The sequence below is a fragment of the Triturus cristatus genome, chromosome 3_2, assembly GCF_964204655.1.
Source record: "Triturus cristatus chromosome 3_2, aTriCri1.1, whole genome shotgun sequence".
Classification (NCBI taxonomy): Eukaryota; Metazoa; Chordata; class Amphibia; order Caudata; family Salamandridae; genus Triturus; species Triturus cristatus.
Window position 1 is genome coordinate 855,578,194 of NC_140584.1, and position 20,233 is coordinate 855,598,426.

The 20,233-nt window shown below is 46.9% G+C and overlaps 1 protein-coding gene across 2 annotated transcripts in view; it reads left to right on the plus strand.

Moving 5' to 3' along the window:
• NEK8 (NIMA related kinase 8) overlaps window positions 1-4,687 on the plus strand; it is a 330,474-nt gene extending 325,787 nt beyond the window's left edge. The window contains exon 15 of one of the 2 annotated variants that reach the window (XM_085649141.1): window positions 1,875-4,687. In XM_085649141.1, the coding sequence (XP_085505267.1) occupies window positions 1,875-1,897 (23 nt within the window). In that variant the 3' untranslated portion in view covers window positions 1,898-4,687. Of the gene's footprint in view, window positions 1-1,871 lie in introns of both variants that reach the window. The other variant, XM_085649140.1, reaches the window with a different exon arrangement.
• The last annotated feature ends 15,546 nt before the right edge of the window (window positions 4,688-20,233 follow it).

The window sequence follows — 20,233 nt, forward strand, 5'->3', positions numbered from 1 at the left end:
TGAGAATATCCCCCTCAGTGTGGCTTTCACTAGAGTCAGCAGCCTCAGTTTCACTTGGATCATCAGGCAGTAGAAACAGTGACTGCAAAACAACCAATGCCCACCAGGAATCTAGTGCACCACTTTCATTAGTGTATGCTCCGACTCATCGCCACACCGTGGTAAAAACAGGAGACAATGTACTTTATTAGGATCACCCACACACAACAGTTTAATGCCATCAAGACAAGAACGTAAATGAATCAAATCTAGAGCACAAATGAAACAGCAAATGGATGTATCAATGAGAAAGTTGAAACTCTAGTGAACTGACATTCTGAATACAAAATTACTAGAAAACAGGCAAGTTGAAAGCAGGAAAAGGTTATCCCCACAATGAAGCTATTTGGAATTTGACGGACAGATCACTTGAATTTTCCTGCTCTAAAGGACTTGGATCAGACATTTTCCAGACAGTCTCCTGAACCAGGCTCCAGAGATATTGATTGTATAGACATTGTGGAAAGTTTGTTTGGCTGCAAAGTAAACTCTTTGCTCTACGAATCTGGTGCTTACAGAGTGCCCATTTGGCCCAAATGAAGATGCTGACCTGTGTTAGATATCCAATTTTTTTATGTGCCTCAATCTGCATTTGGGTGTTAACAGTTATGAGGGATAAACTCAGTGGCGGCTGTCATGTCAGGAGGGTGAGAGGGGCGGTTGGCAAAAAAAAAAAAAAAAAATTAAATAAACTTACCTTCCTGCAACGAGGTGAAGTCCGCCATCGTCTTCTCTTCTCGAGGCAGGCTCTCAAGCCAATCCTGGCGCTGCTCTCATGCTTATGAGAGCAGCGCCCTGATTGGAGGGAGCGGCCTCTGTCAGCACTCCAGAGAACACTGGATGCCTGCACCTACACTCTGGATTGAGAGGTTTAAAGGGCGCATGTCTGACTGGCCGTTGCAAGACATATGGCCAAAGAGACATGCGCATTTTAAACAAGTGCAAAAGGCAGCCCACCCTCTGCCCTGCTGCTGCTGCCATTCAGCAGGCCCCACCCCGTTCTGACACTCCGTTCGGGGTGGGGAGACGAAAAATCAAATGGTAATGAATTCATTGCATTTTATTTTTCGTTCAGTTAGCACCGCTCCTCCGCTAAAACAGAGCAGCCGCCCCTGGTGTGACAAGTGGATTGGGCCACTGGAAACCTGTCTTAAAGATTCTTGAAAGACAGCAACTTGGTATGACTGACAGACCCCCACGGAGACACCGCGTGACTCAAGGTGGCTGACGTTTCCCTAGCCCTGCTTAGACTGGGAATTCCTAGAGCATATTCTTGCTGCACAGCTGTCTTCTAGTGGGCATATATATTGACAAGACTATTTTTATACTGAATATTTCCCACCAGTTCCTTCTTTTTGTTTTTATCAGGGCTTTTGAACATGTTTTTAACCCTGCTAATGAGATATTTATTTTTCCAATGAACAAAATGTGTGCTCCATGTTACTACTCATAGTACTATTATTTTGTCCTTTTATTAATTTGTGCCATAACTTCTAAATCCACGTCTGTTTTGCAGTATTATATTTACTATTATATATCATTGCTCTTTTTCTCACTGTATGGTAATGGTTGTTTTCCTATTCACGGCACCTACATACTCATAGGTGCATCTTGTTTCTCGCTCCAGCTTCTCGAAGGTGAACAAAGGCTAATCTCAGTGAAACCTTTTTATCTTTGTAGACAGAGTGTATGGTTGTTCAACAAGTGAATTTCTCACAGCCAAAGATTTCGAGCTGGAGGGCCAGTGAGGGACTGTTTTCTTTATTCTGATCCCCTGCATTCGAGTCCAGATTGAATTAATGTGTGTATTATTGTGTTTTGCTTTCTTCCAGCAGCAGCAGAAGAAGCCCCCGTGTGAGAGGCAGTGTGGTGGAGATTCCGGCCCGTTGTGATGTCAGACGTATGGCTAATGAGGTGCCACAGAGCTCCACCCAGGGAGGTTCTAGGCTCCTGTGCACATGTGAGACTTGCCAAGAGCCCTGCCTGTTCCTGATCAGAGTTGTTCGTTTCCTGATTTTAATTGTAAGACTGGGGTGTTCACCACACTGATAACCAGGAAGGAACAATGCAGCTACTCAGCAGGGCCTGAGTGTTTAATTTTCTCCTTACACTACAGAATCCTACATAGGATGTGCTTTTATCCACTGCATCACTGCCTGAAGTCCTGTACCTAGGCCTCGGCTATGACACTGTCTAAAGCGGCATGCTTTTATCCCATGGTACACAAGATTAACACCCAACATATTTTCCACTGACTGTAAATAGGATGTAGACAACATTTTGGGAAGAGGACACATTTATTTACCCCTCTAGTCCCTATATTGCTCTTTTTAAGCTGTGAGGCTAGTTGCAAGCAGAAGTAAATAGGGGACTCTCCTCATCAGAAGGGCCCCCTTGGACACTTTTGTAAATGCCATAGGATGTGTTTCGTGGATGTGAAGACTGGGATACCTGAATTGGGGTGCCTAGCATGGTGTAAAGTAAGTGCCATAGTGTCACAACTTCACAGCTGTAAACAAGTTCAGTCAGCCCTGAAAAGCGCAAACGTCAGGCCTTGGCAAGCCTGTGCAATTTTTTTTGTGTGTGCAAGAATGTGCCGCAAAAATCAAACAAACATGCTGCCACCTTAATGTGGGCATCCTATGCTTGCAATAAGAATCTGAAATGCAATAGTGATATTTTTAAATAACAAGCCTTTCATTTGTGCCATGCATGCATTGTTATTATTATTTGTAAAGGAAACCAGAATAAATCAAGACCTAAGTGAGCCCCTAAAACGTAAGCAGCTACAGTGTTACAATGTCATGTACATACTCTATACCACCAACTTTACCCAATGTGCAGGCCAAATAGCAGTAATTTAAAGATAAAACAATAAATCAATAAAGCACATTTTGAACCAGCTTTATCACAGACGCAACATTGACTATTTTAGCAGGTGTGACTAATGCGCACAGTGCAGTCACTTAAAGTCAAGGAAGCCAATGGATGAAGAGGCCTGACCCACTGCCCGATGGTGTATGCTACATGGGCAGAAGCAAAATGTGAATTACAATTTTAAAACGCAGGAGATGAAGTCTGCTGACCAAAAGCTCCTGTGTGTATTGTATGTGTATTTTAGGAAAAACAATATCTGGCAAGAGAGCTAATGCTATCTCAATGACCAGACTTAAAAAGTACACCATAAAAAGAGAACCCTTTAATTAAGGTTGTGTATTTTGCAGCAGATGTAAAAGCCCCACCAACTTAAGAAACAATGACTTCCTGTCTTCATGCTCAACCCCTAACCTATGTAACCCTGAGGAAATTAAATGGAACCTGATTTTTTACCAAACGAAGAGGTAAAATCGACAACTATGTACTAGGAATGGGCTAATCCTGGTTTAGACAAGATGAAGGCAAACTGAAACATTCTCTTAGGAGAAGTAAAAGCCGCAGCCAAGTTTGGAATGGCAGAGTATGTCAACGGCTCTTTAGGAAAGTAGCACTTTCCATCCCTCCATCTCCTGGTACAGGGCTGGCCAATATTTGAGGAATGTCTAATCGATAAAAGGCGTTCAGATTGAGAGAATCAGGGTTGCACAGTAAGACAAGTCAGCACTTGTGCCTTCCTCGTGATGGCTGAAAGGACCCTCCAGTGAAAGAAATTCCAATTCCAAATGTTCTCAGATATTTCTGTCCCCAAAAGTTATAGAATCCAACTCTATACCCACACACAAAGCAGGTACATCAATCACGCATCTGACCGAACCCCTGCCTTCAACCCCATGGGCTGCATACATGCATGAACCATCGGGGCAAAAAGTAAAAATACATTACTGATTTCTAACTTTGCAGTGCGTGTGACATTACTACAAAGAAATAACATATTTATGGTATGTCATGAAGTCTGGTATGTTATCCTAAGCCCGGTTGTGCGTTTCCCAGGAGATTCACAGGCATCACATCCTGCAGTGCTGCCATGCCATGCGTGAGGCTCTTAGCTCATTCTGTCTTTTCCTCCAGCCCCCTTTGAGTGCTACGCCCTAGATTTCCTTTTGCCATTGCCCGCTTGCTCTTCCAAGCCGCAGCATGTGAAGAGCAAGGAAGGGTTGCAAGTGTCACTCATGACAGGCGGCTGCTCAGCATCTCTGATGCATCACAAAGCTAGTGCTCCTCCACTGAGGTTCTGCTGTCGCTACCTCGGATTGAGCATTACCCTTGCAACGTGCCAAGCACGGAACCGCTGGAGGACTGTGGAGTTTCTTACTCAGGAAGTAAGGGCCGTTTTCCTGTCTCAGAATCCTTTTGGGTGCACAGAAGTCTGCTCTCTTCCTCCTACAGGAAGTACAAATGCTGGGCACGTGAAGATGCGTTTCCCTTTGCCAGTATCCTTTAAGGCTGAGCTGCGCTGATGTCTGCTTTGTTCCTGCTGCAGGAAGCAGGAAGTCCGGGCACTCAGACATCGGTTTTCATTACCCGGGGAGTTTTTCGATCATTGGCCGCAGTGCTGCCTTCATACAGGCACAAGCTGTCTTTGTCGCAGATAAACAGCTTCTTGGTGTGGAATGCCACTATTCCAGATAGACCACTGCATGACTGAGACATTAGTGTCACACGCATTTCATTAGACTTCTTCATTACCATAAATAAATGATGTTGTTATAGAGCCATCTGGTGTAGTTTTATTTTACGAATTGTTTATTTTGTGTTAAGCACTGCATGTACTACACTTAACGCTGATGAAGGTCACAAAGCAACTCTGATGGGGGACCAAGCCCTCCAGTATCGCTACCCAAGTGTATCTCTGGGCAGGCAGAATCCAACTTTTCGCTGTTTTTTTATAGTAAGAGAATTTGAATTTTTGGGGGGTGTTGGGAATCCAAGGTGAGTCAGGAGTCACAGTATTTGTGACAGTGTCACAGTATTAGAGAAGAGATCGGAGCGTTATTTATTTATTTATGGATTATAGAGGAATCTGAAAAGAGAACTTCACCGACTAGATCTAGGTCAGCTGTGGGCGGGAGAGGGGTACTTTCTACTCTCTCTTTCTGTCTTCATACTACTTCTAGTACTTCAGAAGGTAAGTGCGCAGCTTCTCGTTGTGTGACATAGCGGGGGTGGGGGATGGCCTTGGGTTTGCTTGACCCATCTATGGTGGTTTAGACTGACGTTGGTCAGATGTATCACCTAGAGCTGTGGGATGATGTTTGTCATGCACTTCTGCCCTCAGTCCTTTAGACGAGATTGTTATGTTGGTATGATTGTGTGCATTCAGTTAAGATTTGGCACTGGGGAGGGCAGGCCCCTTATTGATGAGTTGGGGCCCAGTTGTCATCTGTTGTTAACCAAATAGTTTTCGGGCAATTTCTTAATCATTCATGAATGGGTTGAGATAGTAAACTCGGGGACAAGTCAACGTCGTTCCCACCACATACTGACAATGGGTAGAATTTATAAAATAAAGAAGTAAATCTCCACCTGTGAAAGTATTTCTAACTGATGCAGATTTACTATTTTACTCTTTCTCAAACAATCCCAATAGTGCGCTGGAAAGTTGCGTCAGATACAGCATTCCAGGCATACTACTGGAAATGTCACGTGGCATTTCCACAGTGCATAATTCAATGTAGCTTAGATTTAAACATTGGGAAAATGGTGTCTGATTTGCAAAAGCATATTCTTTTCATATTTTTTCCTCCACGGGGCAAGGCTTTTTTCTCATGGAGACACTCTATCCCCTACACTTCCTTCAAGTTTGGAGGTGATCTGTTCCTCTGCCAATCTTTGAAGGGGAGTTACTCCAGCCCTTACTTGGAATATAACTTGGACCATTTCTAAGGTAGGAAAGGGTCAGATAGGAGTTTGTGGGAATTCACAAATTTGTAAGGCTAACCATGCTTTGTTCTATCCACTATGACCCACTGCCTGGGAGTTACTATTGCAGATTTCTCCACTGTCCTGTCAGAGAAATCTGCAGTTGTAAACCCATTACACCTGATATTATTCCTTTTGTTAATTACTAGCAATTATAAATGAGGGAATTTTGAGACTTAAATGTAAGTATACACACGGAAATACCTGTGTGTATTGTCCCAGAGACTGTAACAATGGGCTGGAGCACAGGTGTCACACTGGAATGTATTGAGATGCCAGTTAAAGCAATTTATTTGATCCCTTCTCTGAAGGAATAGTGATAGGTGGAAAATACTTTGTTAGATGTAGCATTGGGTGTGGAAGCAGTAATATTTGACTAGAGAACACTAATTGGTGAGGTGGAGTAAAGTGTCTAGGATTAGGGGAGGGGCTAGGGAATGATTGGAGGTGTTAAGTGCACAGTTGGAGTTGGTCCTAGAAAGTGTAGTGTTGGTGCATGGTACTTTAAGAACCATGTAGTGTCATACCGGGTGCAGCTATTGTTACGGCTGAATAAGGGGATGGTGGCGAATGGATGGGATTAAGGTGTTGGAATAGATGCTGGTAAACAGGAAATCTGATAGAGACTTCTAGCTGCAGATTCCTTACCTTAGAATTTCTCAGGCATCAGGCTGGATTCGGAAACGTTTGCTGAGCAATACCCTTTGCCTGCGACGTCGGGTGGCTACATTTGGCTCCGCGTGACGTCCTTGGTGTCGTTAGCGTTGGTTATGATGTCACAGTGCCTATATAGGCGCCACCCAGGCACGTGGAAGTCAGTTCTTTTCTGTCTGCGCAAGTTAAGTGCCGATCCGGGAAGAGCTACCCCTCTGCCACTTTTTTCCTCAACTTTTTGTCGAATTCTAGGATTTTTTCTGACTTTGTGTGCGAGGAATGTCTTCGAGGAAGACAGGTTTCAAACCGTACAGGGCCTGTTCCCGCATGATGTGAGTCACCAATCTCCATCACGTCTGTTTCTGGTGTCTCAAGCGCGACCACGATTCTAAGTCGTGCTCGGACTGCCGGACCATGGCTCCGAAGACCTTGAGGGAGCGGAGGATGAACCTTCTCGCGGCCTGGCAGTTGACACCATCCAGCGAGACTCCGCGGAGGCCCTGGTCCCGTACAAAAAAGAAGAGGCTGTGAGACCTCTCCCAGAGCCCTAAGTCCTCTTCTTTCCACTTTAGGTCCTCAGGACACTCGGGAAGAGGCACAAGAAGAAGTAGAAGTCCAAGCGGACTTCATCTTTGCTCAACTGGCGCCCGTTGTCCAAAGAGGTAAGGAGCACCGATGCTCTAGGCACGGTTCAGCTGAGCCAGAGTCGACTATGTGTCTCCCCCCCTTTCTGGGAGCTGGAGATACTCCTGCTCAAATAAAAGAGTTTTACAAGGCCATGCGCCCCGTATTTTAGCGGGATTACCCTGCTTGTGAGCCTTCAGGCCCCATGGGTTCAGAATGGACCTCAAGGGGCTCATCGGGTTTGATGCCGTTGGCTCCGGCCATGGCTGGTGAGGCCCCAGGGATCCGATCCCAGATCTGATTCGACGCCAGTCGTGCCATCGCAAACTCCCCCGGTGTCGGATCCAAAGCCGGTGCCTACGACGTCGCCGATGCCCATCCGTGGCACTAGCCCCATCCTCATCCCCGACGACAAGGAGCCAGAACTATGTCGCTCCACGACGATTCCGACGTTGACAGAACCCAGGGGTTCTATGTTGTCGCCTGGGCACTCTGAGGATGTGCTAGGCTCAGGAGAGGACTGCGAGGGGTTTGGGACCCTCTTAAAAAACCAGGATGTATCTGAGGAGAATTTGGACTGGTATGGGGAACTTGAGGAGGCCAGTGGACTGGATACTTCACCAGATACTGGCATGCTCTCTCCGCCAACAGTGGCTACGGAGGTGAGGGCTTCCTATGCCATAGTGGTAAAAAGGGCAGCTGAGGTCCTTGGACTAGAGCTGCCCTCAGTGCAGGTCAGGACTAATCTCCTGACCAAAGCGCTTCACTCTGGGGCTTCCACGTCCGAACCCCTTTTGCCCTTTAATGAGGCACTTACGGACGTCCTTCTAGGTACATGGTCCAAACCTGGCACAGGGGTTCCTGTGAATAGGACGATTGCACACCGCCATCGCCCAGCTCTGGTCGACCCAAAGTTCCTTAGCCAACACCCCACCACAGAGAGTTTGGTGGTGCAGGCCTCTACATTCCAGGTCGCATTCCCCTCCGCTTCTCCAGATAGGGAATCCAAGAGGCTAGACTAATTCACAAAGAAGTTGTTTTCTTCCTCCAGCCTGGCATTGTGGTCGGTGAATACTGCATGCTTATTGGACCGTTTCTCCCATTCCCTTTGGTGGACGGTTGTGCAAGTGCTGCCACAAGTCCCGAAGGAGGCCCAAGCTGTGCTCTCCCAAGCTGTCAAGGATGGGAGAGATGCAGCAAAATTCACCATACAGTGTTGCCTAGATACAACCTATTCACTGGGCAGATTGAATTCTGCGACTATGGCCTTGAGGTGCCACACCTGGCTTTGAACAACTGGCTTCTCGGGCGATGTCCAAGCCATTCTGATGGATATGCCCTTTGATGGAACCTTCCTTTTCGGGGAAAAGGCAGACTCCGCCTTGGTCGGGTTCAAGGATTCTCGAGCTGTGGTCAGATCATTGGGGCTCTCCTCTGCCCCCCGTGGCCATTCTTCCTTTTGCCCTTTCAGGGCAATGGAAGGGGTTCCAGCTGCATCAGCCCTATCCCAGCCAGTGTCCCGCATAGACTGCCCAAGCTGTGCGAGGACGTGGACGCAGTGCATTCCAATCCCAGAATGAAGGCCAGCAGTCGTCGACCACACTGCCCACAGCAGCGGCAGCCTCCAAGCATTCCTGTGTTGATTCTGCATGACCACACTACTCCAGTTGGGAGAACTCGTCATCATCTCCCCCACTGGAGATCCATAACATCAGACATGTGGCTCTTGCAGATAGTCCAGGAGGGCTATTCTCTTTTTTTTCTTTCTTTTACTCCTCCTATTCTGCCAAATCAGGAACGGCTGACGGAGGATAATTTAAAGTTGCTCCAAGAGGTATTTACAGCTCTCTTGGCCAAGGTAGCTATAGAAAGGGTCCCAGTTTCAGAAGTAGGCAGTGGCTGTTATTCCCACTACTTTCTGATTCCGAAAAAGAACAAGGGCTGCAGCCCATTTGGGATCTTTGGACCGTCAATCTCTTCCTCAAAAAAGAGAAATTCAAAATGCTCACTCCGGCTCAGGTTTTGTCTGCCCTTCCCCATACTGCCGGGCCACAGGCGATACTTGCAGTTCATGGTAGGCCGCAAGCACTTTCAGTTTACTGTACTCCCCTTTGGCCTGACCAGTGCCCCGTGGGTGTTTACCTAGGTGATGGAGGTAGTCGCAACTCATCTGCGCAGATTAGGGGCGTCAGTCTTCCCCTACCTCGACGACTGGCTGTTGAATGCGTCCTCACCCCCGACAGTCGTCTCCCACCTTCAGACTACGGTGAACCTCCTGCATTCGCTGTGGTTCTCTATAAGCGTGCCGAAGTTACACCTGAATCCTTCTCAGACGCTCCTTACACCTGAGCAGTTCTGGACACAGTGCAGTTTTGGGCCTATCCTCCTGAGCAGTGAGTCCAGGATATTCAGGCTATGGTTCTGATATTTCAGCTTCTCTCCTGGATTTCGTTGAGACTGACTCTGAGGCTGTTGGGCCTCATGGCCTCCTGCATGCTGTTGGTAAGCATCGCCAGGTGGCATATGCAGGCTCTGCATTGGGACTTGAAGTTCCAATGGGCCCTGCATCGGGGAAATCTCACCGACGGGGTTCAGATTTTGGAAAGAACTTCAAAAGATTTGCAGTGGTGGTTAACAAACCGAGATTGGGTCAATGGGAGACCCCTCTCCCTTCCCCAACCAGATCTCACAGTCATTATAAATGCGTCACTTCTCGGATGGGGCGGCCACCTGGGAGAGGTGGCGATCAGGGGACACTGGTCTCCGGCAGGGACGGGGCTCCACATACATTTGTTGGAGTTCCGAGTTATTCGGTTGGCATTGAAAGCATTTCTTCCCTCTGTCAAGGGGAAGTTAGTGCAGGTGTTCATGGAAAACACCACCGCCATGTGGTACTGCAACAAACAGTGTGGGGTGGGGTTGTGGACCCATTGTCAAGAGGCTCTTTGTCTCTGGACATGGCTGGAAAAGCAGGCCATAACCCTAATCGTTCAACACCTGACAGGTTCTTTGAACGCCAGGGCGGACGAACTCAGATGTCGATGCCTAGTGGATCACGATTGGCGTTTCGAGACGGAGGTGGCGCAAGGTCTCTTTCAGAGGTGGGGAGAACCTTGGTTAGATATGTTCGCCTCCGAAGAGAACTCGCAGTGTTGTGTCACGAGTGGAGCTCAGGTATGTTGTACGCCTTTCCTCACATACTACTCCTGCCCAGGATTCTGAAGAAGATCAGAAGTGACGGGGCCCAAGTCATTCTTGTGGCTGCGGACTGGGCAAGGAGAGTCTGATATCCAGAGCTTCTGAGAATGAGTATTGATCCTCCAATCAGGCTGCCCCTTCGGGAGGGTCTTCTGTCGCAGCAGCAGGGAAGTGTCCTCCACCCGAACCTGTCAACTATACGCCTCCATGTGTGGAGATCGAGCGGCAACAGTTTATAGCTTTGGTCCTTCCTCCCGAAGTTTTTAACGTTATTTTGGCGGCCAGGCGGCCCTCCATTAAGAAAGTATTTGCCTGCTGTTGGCAGAAATTTGTATTATACTGTAGAAAAAGGTCCTTGACTCTCTTTCTGCTTCTCTTTCCACTGTCCTTTTAGTCATTCTAACCCTTTGCCAGCAGGGCTCTGCTTCGAGAACTCTCAGGGGTTCCCTTTCTGCTCTGTCTGTTATTTTGTGGCTGCCAGACCAGCCCTTTCTCTTCAAGTCTCCTATTGTAAATAGATTTATAAAAGGGCTGGCTCACTTATTTCCACCCACGCCCCTTGTTAGGCCACAGTGGAACCTTAATTTGGTCCTTACCTATCTGATGTGTGCTACCTTTGAGCCTTTACACAATTGTCTCCTCCGACTGTTGACCATCAAAACAGCCTCCTTAGTGGCGATTACATCTGCCCGAAGGGGCGAGTCGATTGCAGGCGTTATCTTGCTCACCTCCCTATCTTATGTCCTTTCCGGGCAAGGTGGTGCTTCGCACGAGGGCATCCTTTTTGCCAAAGGTTGTGACCACATTCCATATGGGTCAGTCCATCACTTTGCCCACCTACTTTTCTCCCCCGCATTCCTATAAGGAAGAGAAGCGTCTCCACTGGCTGGACCCAAAAAGACCAATTTATTTCTACTTTGACCACACAAAAAAGTTCTGGGTGGATGACCCACTCTTTGTGGGGTAGGTAGGAGCGAAGAAGGGAAGGTCAGTGCAGAAAAGGGCCATCTCTCACTAGGTCATTCTCTGCATCAAGATCTGTTATGCCTTTGCAAAGAAGCAGCCCCCTGAGGGATTAAGGGCCCATTCCACCAGGGGAAAAGCTGAAACTATGGCCTTGACTGTGGGTGTCCCAGTCCAAGAAATCTGCCAGGCAGCGACTTGGGCTTTTTGCACATGGTCGCAAAACATTACTGCCTTGATGGTCAGGTGCACAGGGATGGACATTTTGCCCATTCCTTTCTGCCAGACTTTTTGGTTTAGGATGTGTCTCGGGTATATGATTCAAAGGTAATGAGTCTGCAGCTAGAAGTCTCTATCAGATGAACAAGTTACTTACCTTCGGTAACGCATTATCTGTTAGAGACTCTATCTAGCTGCAGATTCCTTACAACCCCACCCATGTCTCCCCGCTTTGTGGAGTGATATTGTAGGACTAGAGTTGTTTCCCCCTTTCAGCGCCCTAGTTTTGCACACAACTACATCAGTTACTTCGTGGCTCTGCACTTCTGGCGTGGAAAAAAAGACTTCCGCACGCCTGGATGGCACCTATATAGGCACCACAACTTCATATCCGACGCCGCTGACGTCACGCGGAGCCGTATGGAGCCACCCGATGTTGCGCACAAGGGATATTGCTCAGCAAACGTTTCTGGATCTAGCCTGACACCTAGGAAATTCAAAGTTAAGGAATCTGCAGCTAGATAGAGTCTCTACCTGATAATGTGTTACCGAAGGTAAGTAACTTGTTCGTCTAAGGGCATGTCTGACGTACAGGATCTGAGTTGATGAAAAAGCAAAGGCTGTTTTGAGAGCAGGTGACAAAGGGTTAGATAGAGCAAAGGAGGTGCAAAGCACAGGGCACGTAGTAGGTGATTTTGATGGATATGCACTCTGAATCTGTGGTCTGTAGAATAGAGTCAATATGAACAGTCTGTATAAATGTATGAAGTCTGTTAGCAAGCATGCAGAGTCATTAGGTGAGTTGGTGGAATCAGTGATTAAGTTTATGGAGTCTTGGTGGAGCACCTAGAGTCAGAGCATGAGTGTATGGAGTTGGATGAGCATGTGGAGACAGGGCAAGTGTGAAAGTCAATGGGTAAGCATGTGGAGTCAATGGGTAAGCAAGTGGGGTGAGCATGTGGAGACTGTAGGTGAGTGTATGGAGTCTAGATGAAAATGTGGAGTCTGGTGAGCAAGTGGAGACTACGTGAGTACGTGAGGCATTTAAGAAGTGTGTAGGTGAGCATGTGGAGTTGGTGGGTTTGCATGTGGAGTTGGTGGGTTTGCATGTGGAGTTGGTGGGTTTGCATGTGAAGTTGGTGTGTTAGCATGTGGAGTTGGAAGGTTAGCATGTGGAGTTGGTAGGTTAGCATGGGGAGTCACTGGGTGAACATGTGAAGTCTGTAGGAAAGTGTGTTGAGCTTGTGGGTGAGTGTGTGGAGTCAGTGGGGCAGTGTGTGAAATCAGTGTATGTGGAGTCTGTACATGAGCATGTGGGGTCAGTGAGTGATCATGTGGAGCCAGTGGTTGACTGTGTGGAGTCTGTGGGTGAAGGTGTGGCACTTGTGGGTGAGCATGTGCACTCTGTGGGTGAACATGTGCTCTCTGTGGGTGATTTGTGTGAGTCAGTAGGTGGCTCTGAAGATAAGGCAATAAGGCCAATGGTGCAGACTTTGTGGTAGTAAACGTTTATGGGTGAGTGTATGGAGACTCTGATAAGATGTAGCACATTTGTGCCCTTACCTGATACAGCTGCTCTGTCAATTTTTACATACATGGCTGGATTTCACCAGAACTGTGCTTCCTCCTAAACAAAACCTGCCTCTTACATTTTGTGCCCCTTTACTTTACCAACTTCTACAGTTTGCCATCAACAAACTTACATCTATTTTGTCTCTTTTTGTTTAAGGCATAGTTTTGTAAACAGTGACTATGAAGTCCATTGTATTGTTTTCACAGTATTTTAGATGAATTAACAACAATTAATTTGTTTGCACGTTTTTTGTGCAGTGAGTTTACGGGGATTATGGTTGATTATAAGGAGGATCTGGAGAAGCGTGGAGAATTTCTGGGGCACTTTGAGGCTGGTTGTGGGTGACTGTGCACTGTTATGAGTGACATTGAGGAGGATGAGGGTAAGTGTAAAAAGTCTGTAATGAAAAGTGCAAGGATGGCGTGGGAGTATGCAGAATCTGGAAAAGTGTGAGGAGACTGGTGAGAGTGAGGATGAGAGAGTTAGTGGCAGCATAGAGCATTAGGTTATAATGCAGTTGTAATGAGATGGGCAAGATATATGTCACGTTTGTGATGGAGTACCCATCCACCAAACTCTAAATGCACTTGTAAGTAAGGTGAATGGGATATCAGCCACGTTTGTGACAAGTATGCATCCTCTAAACTCTAAATCAGGCCTATAGTGTGCAGAGTACGCAGGGCGGGCAAACAGGAAGTTGTATGTGAGATAGGCATGCGTGAGTGTGGGGCATTCAAGAGTGGAGACTGCAAGTGTGTGGAGTCATAGGGAGTGAGTGAGGAGGCTAGGTGTATGTGTGAGGAGGCTTTGGGTGAATGTAAGTGTATACTGAGTTCCTGCAAAAGGGTAATGAGGAGGTTGGCTGAGTGTGAGTGGGCTGTACAAGAAAATGTGGAATCTGGAAGTGAGTGGAAAGAAGCCGTGAAGAGTATGCACAATCTGAATAAGTGTGTGTGTGAGTGCTTTAGGTGAGTGTGAGGATGCTGAGTGTTGTGAGAATGAGTGCAATTATATTTGGGAAGTGGAGCCAGGAGGCTGTGGGCGAGTGAGGAATCAGAAAGTGTCTAGAGACAGCGAATGAGTGGAGACTGAGGAGTGTGAGGAGGTTTTGTGTGAGGAGGCTCTGGGTGAGCATGTGGTGGCTAAAAGTGTAGGAGACTGCACCAAATCCTTGGGAAAGGGTGGAGTGAGGAGGCCGGGCATACAGAATGTTTGGGGACTGTGAGAGGGCTGTGGGTCAGTGTGAGGAAGGGAAGAGTGATTGGAAACTGTGTACTCCCAAACCCTTTGAAAACAAAGGTAGTGAGCCTACTGCCTGTAAGTATGAGCCTGTGCGTGAATCCAGGATATGGGAGTGAGTATACTGAATATTTTCAGATTGTGAGAGGAGGCTGCAGGTGAGTACAACCATGTATGTGTGCCAGTGTGTCACTGTGCTAGATCTGCAGTGTCAGCCACTGATGCGATAGGCCATCAAAGATGGCAGCAGCCATGAGTATCCGGGGAGGGAGCGAGGTGTTGTGTGTCATGGACTGAAACTACTCTTCAAACAGCAGGGTGAAACTGGAAGAAATTCAGAAGCCTCCCAGCCGATAATCTCCGTGACGTGTTTAACTAAACATACTAAATTCCAGCGAAAAGCTGTCACCAAGTCACTCGATAAGAACCTGGTCAAAGGCCATTTGCTTATTGCCACAGCAGAGTATTAGGCGGTGAGTCATACGGAAGAAATGCGTTATTGTTCATATAATCAAGATTCGAAATGTAGTGATACATTGCCCCTAATTTGTTCTTCGGCGTTTGATTTTCTCTGTTATTGGCCGCTTTACTGCATATCACGTGGCCGTCCTTCTAGTGAATTATGTCATTCTAATTTATGGCATCCTCAACGTAGCCTGTTTACCATACCAACATGGCGCATCGATCGAGGACTTTAGACCTAGGAGAACAGTGAACATTGCTCCAGAAGCTTGCAATCCTTTTGCAATGTTGTGAAGGGTTAGTTACCCTTTATCAGCATAGGAATTTACAACTTTAGCATAATTCCCTGATACAAGGAAGAACCTTGGGCCTTCCAGATTGTGACACATATTTATTTGTAGCGGTGTGAATCTGTCAAAGATACTCATGCCGGACAGCTATGTTATAGGCGAGTAACATTTCCTTGAACAGCATTGGATCTTTCGCTGCTTCATTTTCTGGCAACAATTCCTCGTAATTGGGGTAGAGTGAGACAAGTGCCTCGGTCAAGGGCCACAGTCAATCTCAGGAGAACATACATGTTGCAGAATCGAAGTTCCTTTTTGCACGGGATAGATCTCAGATTCACACCCTTTAAATAATTCCCAAGCATCAGGAGGACATTTCTAAAGTCACATCCGACAGCATGGAATTATTCGTAAAATCAAAAACACAAAAGGTGATGGGTGGAATGTTTGCAAGCCGTCTAACCACTGCCTGTTACTCAGTATATTATTCCAACCCATCATTTATTTGCCCACCATGCCACCTCAGTTTGAACCCAGCCATATGCAAATCAGTCTGAACCCTGCTCCAGCAGAAACAGCACAGCCAGAATTGCCAAGTCCTCCTTGAACCGGAGCACAAGCAACCCAAGCCCCTGATTGGGGCTCTTCAGTTGGGTGTAGCTTGGTTCCAGTGGCACAGAGGTATTAAAATAGGACCCAATTCACAAAAGTAACTCTATAGCTGGAAATGTGTACACATGTAGAATTATGCGTAGGCCTAGGCGTAATCCTACGTGTAAATCTAATCTAAATATCTAAGTGCAATTCAGCAACTGTGTGTGGAGATATTCTTCTAGAATGAGTACCAGTCCCTACCCCTTACATGAGGAGATGGGGACATATACAATTCAAATAAGACTGTAAACTTGCTACTAGTAGCTGTATGGGTGTATTTTAGGTGTTAACCACTGAAATGTAGTTCTACAAATTGAAAAGAATAGGGAAACGGGTAGCGTATGTGGAAAATAATACACAGCTGATGCACAATACTACTGGTAGCCAGCGGCGGCTCATCTGCTAAGGGGGAGGAGCATCGCCCCACTGCTTTAAACCAGTGTAAAAGAAAAAATCAAATGATAATAACAGAGTGTTATTATCGTTTTATTTTTTGTACTGTAGTTGCTGAGGTGCCAGGTTGGGGTGTGGCTGGGCTCCCTGCGTCACAGGTAGGAGGAGTGGCTTCTACTGCTGCACCTAAAATGCACATGACTCGGGCCAGCCAAACAGTCATGCGCACTTTGCATTACAGCCTGGGTGGAGAACATGCCCAGGCTTCCACTCTCTCTCTCTGTGCACCGAACCACAGCTGATAGCAGCGTCATAATTGGTCAGGGGAGTCTGGAAGCCTTCCTTTTCCTGGTTCCTGACCTGCAGAGAGGCGGCAACTGGCGACGGCACCAGCAGGTACGTTTTTTTTCTTTATTTCCCCAACACCTTCCCCTGCCCCTGCTCCCCCGTCTCCTACCAGACAACACTGCTGGAAGCACAGAAATAGACCGCACGCCATAGGCTAAGTCTTCTTATGCAGTACTGGAGTAGCTTTCATGGATTCACATGCCTGAATAATACCCCGTCATCGAAATGGGAGTTCCACTGCTATAACGACCCAGAGACATGTTTTACATAGTCTATCTATGTCCTTTTTAAAAAAAGGACTAAATGTTGAATGCAGCCATTCAACAACTACCACCCTCTAGGACTCTCCTAGCAGAGGCAGTTTCCCTCCGATTATCACTGCACGTCATGTGTGAAGGGAGTCTCCCTCAGTTTCTTTCTGGAATTTTCCTGAAAATTGATCGTTTCAACATGTCAGATAAGAACGGCGTTTTCCGCCCATGTAAGACCTGTGGCAGGAAGAGTGTCCATGTGGATGATCCACATAAAGACTGTATTTATTGCCTCCACCCTTCTCATGAGGAGAGGAAATGCAAGATCTGTCAGACCTTTTGTTCTAAAATTCTGACAGATGGAGAATCCACCAAGCAACAAACATTTTCCAAAGAGGAAAGTGATGGCTCATCCTGACCACACAAATGATCCAGGTCTCAAGATGATACGCCTGGAGAGGGCAAGAAACACATCAAACCCTCCCAGGAGAGCAAAGGCTATAAAAAGGAGAAGTACCATAAAGTCTCCTCAAAGCCTACAACATCTGTTCCCACCTCTACTGTTAGAAAGGAGAAGGAACGTTCTAGAGCCTCATCCACACAATCTACAAAGAAATTGGACAAAAAATAATCGTCGACGACGACAAGTACCACAGTCACGTCGTCAGCTCAGTCAACGGTAGGAACGGTGACGAGGGCAGCCATTTCAGGACCCATACCATCGATGAGAATATCATCGTCGACAACTATCCTGTTGACGTCCATCTCGTCGACGAAGACTTCGTCAACAAGCCAACCGACAATACCATCGTCGATGACATCGTCGAGGGTAACACCAGCGACAACAGCACCACTGATGGTGAATATTCCCTCTTCAGGGTTGTTGGTACCGTCAATGCCACCGTCTACGACGGTCAATATTACCAGAGTAAAAAAGACCTTTCTCCCCCGGATGTTTCATCCCTCGGAAAGATATCCCCTCTGCCTCTCTCGCACTTGTTGGACTTCCAACAATCAGAAGACGAGGAGGAGGATGACGATGGGTATATGGGGTGGCACATAGCCCGTCCAAGTTGCATTTGAAATGCCAGGATGAAGAGGATGATTATGAGGACGAGCAACAACAGCAATATTACCAGCCATTTCTGGTTTCTCCACGCCATTATCAACCTTATGGCTATTCCCCTGAGGCTCATTCTAGGGAAATGGAGCATTTACCACTGTCTTTAATCCAATACCTTCAAGCTATGTTGCCGGACTATAGGCAGAGATTTCCTCCCAAAGATTTCCAGATTGAGCCACCGCCACATCAGCCACAGCTCCCAGCAACACCAGCCTTACCCTGACCATCAACACCTCCGGTACTGCACTGTCCAACACAGGCGCCTGATGAAGAAAACCCCTCTTCTTCTGAGGATGAGAGAGAAGAAGGAGAGATCCCGGATCCACATCCACCGGTGGATCTCTGGGATGACTATATCATCCTTACACCCTTTCCTCTGGCACATTACCCACTGGACTCACCTACAGAAGACATCTGGAGTTTCCACAACTTGATGGACAGAGCGTCCAACAGGTTCCATCTCTCCATGGCTATTAAACATACAGATTGCTTTCTGTATGATTTTAAGGAGGAAGCCAGGAAATCTATTTGTACAATCCTTGTAATAGGTTATGTTTGGCACGAGGGAATAAAAATAATGAAAACGCCGGTCACAATAACACCACTGCTTCCTCGAATAGACAAGAAGTACAGGGCCCCTGAAGATTCACCTTCTTGCCTGATGGGTCACACTAAGCTGGATTCTGTCATTTCGTAGAGGAGATCGAAAAGTACTCCAATACCCCAATCTCGCCTCCTCCGGACAAGGAGAGACGCAAATTAGGCATCATGGGTGATCGTTTTTTAACCATGGCTACTTTTAGCCAGAGCATTGGCTGCCCATATGGTATCATCTGCCGTTAGGACAGACAGATGTCGTCGGATATGTCAGCATTATTGGACCTCATCCCTGAAGATAGGAAGCAAGAGGCGAGAAAGATCCTTATAGAGGGTGAATGAGTGGCCTCGGAGACCATTGACTGTGCTATGGATATAGCTAACACAGGTTTCCGACAACTGGCAAGCGCAGCAGTGTTGAGACGCCAGGAGTGGTTGAAGGTCATCACCTTCAGGCCTGAAATTCAAACAAAAATCTTTGGCATGGCGTTCGATGGAGATTCTTTATTCGGCAAGCATATTGATGATGCGCTGCGATCCATAAAATCGGACACTGACACAGCAAAATAGTTAACCACTGTCCAATATAGAAAAATGCCCTTCAGGAGAGAGAAAGGACTCGAGTTTCCCGCATATAGAGGAGGTTTTCAGAGGCAACAGCAATACCAGCCCTATCAGGCTAAATGCAGGCAGGCTTAGCAGCCCATCACCTACCGTCAATCTGCAACAGCTGATTTCTCCCGTCAAGCGGCCGGCAGAGAACACCGTCTCAGGGGTGGGACAACGGAATGAAGCAATGATCAATGCCAGGTACCAGCTCCCCCCCCCCCATTCATCCCTTCCGTGGGTGCGAAGATTTGCAATTTCTACCAGCAGTGGGAGAGCATAACATCAGACCAATGGGTGTTGGATCTAATTGTCTTTGGTCATACTCTAGAGTTCACAAGCAAATCTCCAACTGCTCCACCGAAGGGAGCCCCTTCCCCTCGTCACAAAGAAGTAAAGATCATGCTCTCAAAAGGTGTAATCGAGTAAGTTCCACCTCAAGAAATCGGGGGAGTGGAGACCAATACTGGATCTCAGGAAGCTCAACAAGAACCTGAAAAAACAAACGTTCAGGATAGTAACTTTAGCCGAGATCCTGCATCGCCTCAACAAAGCAAACTTTATGACCTCACTCAATCTAGAAGATGCATATTTCCACATCCACATCCATCGGAAACACCAAAAATTCCTCTGGTTTACGGTAGCTGGTACCCATTACCAATTCAAGGATCTTCCTTTTGGCCTCAAGTCAACACCCAGAATATTTACAAAATGCCTCACATCATTGGTCACAGCCTTACATTCTCAAGGTCACCAAGTAATCCCCTACTTGGATGATTGGCTACTGAAGGCACCAACAGCAGATCAAGTGGCCAGAACCACAGACACTTGTCTCCAGCTATTCAACAGACTAAGGGTAACAGTGAACATCAAAAAGTCTTCATTTCTTCCCAGTTAAATAACACCATTTCTGGGAGCCAGGTTGGACACAATCCAGTTCAAGGGCTTCCTATCTAACGAGCAACAGGAATGTCTACAGCAGCTTGCTATGACCATCTCAAGAAGAAAGCCCATTTCAGTAAGAAGGTACAAGTCGCTCCTAGGGATGTGTTCATCAGCAATCAACTTAGTATCCTTAGCCAGGCTAAAAATGAGACCTCTTTAGGAAGAGCTTCAGAAAGAGTTGCTGTAAACGTCAGGATCCATC